Raw genomic sequence first — 5,240 nt, forward strand, 5'->3', positions numbered from 1 at the left:
TCGGTTTCCAACCTATTTCATACAGAATATGCTACGGATCTCGTTTTGATCCACTAGATTTACCATACGCTGGTTTATCTATGGGATTAAAATTAAATTCAATATTAAAAATCCATGTTTTTGAGTATTTTATTTATTTTTCAAATTAAGTGAAATAAAAGTTTTTTTTTTTAAATTCAATATACATCTTTATAACATATATCTTTTTTTACAAAATCTAATTGAATACGATACTGTGTGAAATGAAAACGAATGTAAAACGAAAATTCCGTAAATGATATTCGTATTAGTAAAAATTGTATCCGTTCAGTTTTGTCGAAAAAGAAGGCGAGATAATAAAGCTCATCATTGCATTTCCTCTTTCACTTGTAAGTCACGACTCGTAAAAACTTTTTTCTTTCTTTATTTGTTGTTTATTTATCATTTTCGTCTGTTCTGTTAGAGTACTACTATGTGCAAGTATTTAAAAATTTACAACGAATGCTCGCTTGAATGCAATTTGATTTCTCCCATCATCAAGTCATTTAGTTTTATCATTATTTTCATTTCATTGAGTGTTGTCTAAATAGTATTTTGCAAACGACGTAAATAAATTATTGCTATATGATCTCACCATGCACACATCATCATTCGTCATCATTTCAAAAAGTCACAACAGAAAGTAATACAGGTAATATCAAAAATAAAGTTGAAAGCATTCATATTCCTTAGTGCTGGTGATTCGACAAGTATTAATGCTGCTACAAACAAATAAATAAGTAATCAAATAAACGGGTCGAATGTTCACGAGGTCGTACAAATTGTTCCACGCCAGATTACATGATCGATCCTTATAAAGAAATAATAAAACTTCGATATAAACTTGGTATATTTTCATATGTACAGTTTAATTCCAAGCAATTTCCCGAAGTAAAGTATGTATGAGTAAAATGGCAGGCTTCATCTAGGGAACGACCAGATCTCTCTCTCTATGTGTATGTTGGAAAATATTTCACGGAGTTAAATATGGAATTCGCGCAATAAACTAGATATGATAAAATTATTGATGCGTGCTGCATAATTCCGTTTTACTGAGCTCGGGGCCACTGTTAATTAATTACAGTGACCTTTTCATATGAAATTTATTGCACGAGGAACTATTATAAATGAACATCGTTAGGGCTGATACGAAAAGAAGGAACTGGTCGTCCTAACTAACAATACACGAAATAAAAGAGAGAATGTAATTTGGGCTAAAAGTCGAGAAATATTAAAGAAATTCAGATGTTTTTGTAGGCCTAGAGGACGGTGTTTGCACGGGTTCATCTAAAGATGTCTTGCTCTCGACCGGACTTGTGGCTGCACTATCCGGCGAGGTCAATTTACTGGGCGGCGTTGGGACTTGAGGAGCAGCACCTTTGTTCCGCATTTTTGATTTCCTTTTCTTTAAAATAATTGACCCTAATCCGGTGCCGCCATCGGATGGCTTGATAGATATGAAATCTGTGGGTCTCTCCGTTGGTGGTGAACAGGAAGACTTTCTGTCCTCGCGTTTCGGCGAGCCAGGCCCACTGTCTCCATTCAGTTTTGTCACAAGCTCAGAGAGTAATTCCTCCATCCTACCCATTTTCTGCTTCAAACCTTGGATCTCCAGTTTCACGTCAACTTTGAAATCCATCAGATTCGTCAACAGTTCTTTGTACTCGGTTGGTGCAATGGAATCAACGATTGGCGTTTGATACAAACTTATAGAAGCCGGATCCCTAAGACCACAGTCGTAGCTCTGCATTTTCCTTAAACCTAAACTCTTTTTCGGGGTTTCAAATTCGACGATTTCTTCTATCGTGTCTTGCCGCGTGATCGCCGGACTCGAAGTGTTCGACACTTTCTGAAGCTTAGGAAATACTTTGTTCCCAGAACCAGTCAACGGCTGACCGCCTGGACTCCCCGAAGAAGAGGAGCTTGGCCGTTCTTTTGATGCATCTTTCGCACTTTGACTCCTCTGAAACGGAGGTGCCGCATTCGTGTCCGAACTAGAGTCTAAACTGGACGAACCCAACAATCTTCCCCATTTACTGGCCCTGGTCGCGGGTCGTGTAACTTTCGTTGTAACCGTCGCATTATTGTCGTCTTTTTCAGCAACCGAAGACAATTTCGTCGTTGACATCACCCTCACCAAATTCTTGTTTTCACTATCGTCACCCTTTTCCACGTCGCTCGCCGGCTGTGGCGGAGGCGTGTGCTGAGCCCGATCTCTCCTGAACTTCGAGAAGATCTTTCTCACAAGGTGATCTTGGTTCTGATCCAGCTGCGGCTCGTTTTTTCGACGTTCTGCCAATTCCTTTTCTCGCCTCACATCCGCCACCTTTCTGAATATCAGTCGGTGCCGCAGATTGTAAGTTAAAATTAAATTTCTAGCGAAACTATTTGCAAAAGCCTGATAAAAATCCAACACCTCTAGCAGTTTATCCCTCTTAATTGTATGTAAATCACAATAAGTCAATGCGCGCACATTCGCAGCCGATTGGCCCACAGCGTTGTCCTTCCAAAAAGAATCACCGAAAACGTCACCTTTACCTGAAATTTGAAAATTTAGAAAAATAGTTTAAATCATAGAAATGATATTACCTAAAATTGCAACAACCTCATCGTCTTGTATGACTTCTAATGAACCGGTGACTATGAAACATAGAGAATCTATGGATTCGCCTGTATGATAAAGAAGATCGCCCGGTGCCGAATGAGACATTGTAAAGTGCATAGCTAAAGCTCTTAGGCAGCCGTCCGATGCAAGCCTAAAAGCCGGATGTTCATTGAACACCTTCCTATTCAGATGTACACATATATCAGCTTTCATGTCCTTCGGACAAAAATTTAAAACCTAAAAATAGTTTTTGTTTGTAATCAATATTGGGCGAGTTTAGTTTATACTGGAACAACCTTATCTTGGTCGAGTCCTTTAGTCATTGCCCATGTGGATACCACATAATCCATAACTCGTTCTGATAAGGCTTTCGGAACTTCGTGCAGTTTCATGAATTCTCTCACATTGTTAAGCATATCATGATATTTGGCTGTGGCACTGGTCATCTGCTGTATTATCGTAGTAACGTGACCAAAAATCGTGGCGTATAAAAGTGCTAAAAAAAGAGAAAACACATAAAATAAATATGTTTAATTTAAGTTAGAAATATATATAAATTAATTCACCAGCAATGATCATCATGCAAATAGTAAAAATCCTCTCGTTGTCGGTTTCGGCGGCGACGTTTCCAAAACCAACGGAAGTCATGCAAGTCATGGTGAAGTAAAGGGCCGTGACGTACATTGTTTTCCTCGAAGGCCCATTAATCAATTCGGGCGTATTAGAGTCGTTCGGCCAAATGTACGAGTAAGGATTTTGAGTGATATTAGCCAATTTCCATAGCCAGCTGTACTGAACGCCGTTGTCAGCGTCCGACCTTCCGATGGAATACCAAATGCAGGCAAGCCAATGGGCGACGAGCATATAGAAGCACAGCAACAGGATGAGCATCGCCGCTCCGTATTCCAGATATCTATCAAGCTTCCTGACCACACGGCCTAACCTTAACAAGCGCACAACTTTGAGAGCACTGAACAGACTTCCGATGCCCTAAAACACGAAATTATCGAATTAGTCTACGGACGAAATGAGATATTTCGACGGCAAATACATCTTCGTCATGGTCAAATGCGTTAAAGACATCGTAAGGCAGACAGCTGAGCAAATCTATGATGAACCAACTTCTCAGGTAGTTCATGCGAATTACTTTCGGATCGGAGACGACTTCACCGCCTGGCCCCACGAACGTCGTGTGGAAGTTGAGAACGATGTCGATGAAAAAGATCACATCCACAATGGAATCCACCACGAGGAGAGATACGTCCTCCGACGTTTTATTCTTGAAGGCTACATTATACGGTACCATAATTGCGGTGTAAAAGGTCAGACACAGGATGATCCAATCCCATATCGCCTTGAAAGCACAGTAGTGCAGTAAGATATGCGGCGGTGTCTTCGGAGCTTCTTGGCGGTATTGCGGCATTATATCCGCACTTAGGCTCATCATCTAACATGAAACAGAGAAAAGAAAACAATCAGTGTAAATAATTTGATCGTTCGATGAGGAGAAGGACGTAATCAAAATCAAAGCCTAATAAATCTGCGACCACGCATTTCTTTTCCACCCGGTTCGATGTAATATTTCTCTGCTCCTTTTATTTTATGTGCTGCCGTGCATTAATTACTGCCGGTGCGGTAATGGAATGGGCGAATGTCACGGAAGAAACTGGAACGCTCGGCCGGTTCCTAGGTTTTTTCCGCATGCCTAAATGAATGCGGAACCGAAGGGTGGCATTTTTGGGGAGTGGAATTTAAGTGAGTCGCTTTTTGCACACACGTGCCCAGGTTCATTTGAATGCATGCATGTGTGTTTGTGTGTACGAATACGTGTATGTGCACTACCAAGTAAAGAATAAAAATGGTATACAATGACTTTTAAAGCGACACTAATGGACTATTTGAACTCTTTCTAGCAACGATTTTCACGATAATGTAAGGATCTTGCAGATGAAACGCCCTTCTTCCAAAGGTAGAATAACAAATAAGTATTAGCCATGTACATGACTTTAACCAACTAGCATACTTTTTCATGTATATTTTAAAGTAAATCTTTTCAATTTATCTAATCACAGCAACGTACTCGAAGTTCATACAAATGTACACTTTTATTTCTGAGAATCTTAATTCCATCAGACTGTAATGCAGCGGTCGGGGAACCGGGGTAAATTATCCAAAATGGGGTAAAAAATGATTTTTTTTTTTGGGTAATAGGGAAATTTTTATAATTTCATCTTACGAAACTCAGAGAGCGGTTCTCAGACTACTTTTCAGATCTTGATGTACAAACTGTGAATTGGTTTGTAGATCCTTTTAAATGAGAAATTACTAACATACCAGAAGAACCTCCAGGTTTGGCAGAGGCAATTCTTGAACTTCCATCCAATACTGTATTCAATTTGAGACCAAAGCAAAACTGTCGTCTTTTTGGTTGTCAAAGGCTGCAAAGGCTTTCAAAATTGCACATGAGGAGGCGGTAAAAAAATTGCTGGCATTTGCAACAACCTAATTTTGTGAACAAGCTTTTCCACTCTAATGAACATAAAAATGAAAAACAGAAATCGATTAAACGCCGAAGAAAGTCCCAATTTTAAAGTAATTATATCAAACATGAAGCAAC

At 39.5% G+C, this 5,240-nt stretch overlaps 1 protein-coding gene across 1 annotated transcript; it reads right to left on the bottom strand.

The window, feature by feature from the left end:
• Positions 1-234: 234 nt before the first annotated feature.
• Positions 235-4,227, bottom strand: LOC108556469 (potassium voltage-gated channel protein eag). The gene is made up of 5 exons (XM_017912603.1): positions 3,675-4,227; positions 3,190-3,613; positions 2,920-3,119; positions 2,608-2,860; positions 235-2,556 (listed from the first exon to the last, which is right to left on the bottom strand). The coding sequence occupies exons 1-5, from the start codon at positions 4,068-4,070 to the stop codon at positions 1,250-1,252; spliced, it is 2,580 nt and encodes an 859-aa protein (XP_017768092.1). The 5' UTR covers positions 4,071-4,227; the 3' UTR covers positions 235-1,249.
• Positions 4,228-5,240: the final 1,013 nt, after the last annotated feature.

The sequence above is a fragment of the Nicrophorus vespilloides genome, unplaced genomic scaffold (genome assembly GCF_001412225.1).
Source record: "Nicrophorus vespilloides isolate i.1.1-1 unplaced genomic scaffold, Nicve_v1.0, whole genome shotgun sequence".
NCBI lineage: Eukaryota > Metazoa > Arthropoda > Insecta > Coleoptera > Silphidae > Nicrophorus > Nicrophorus vespilloides.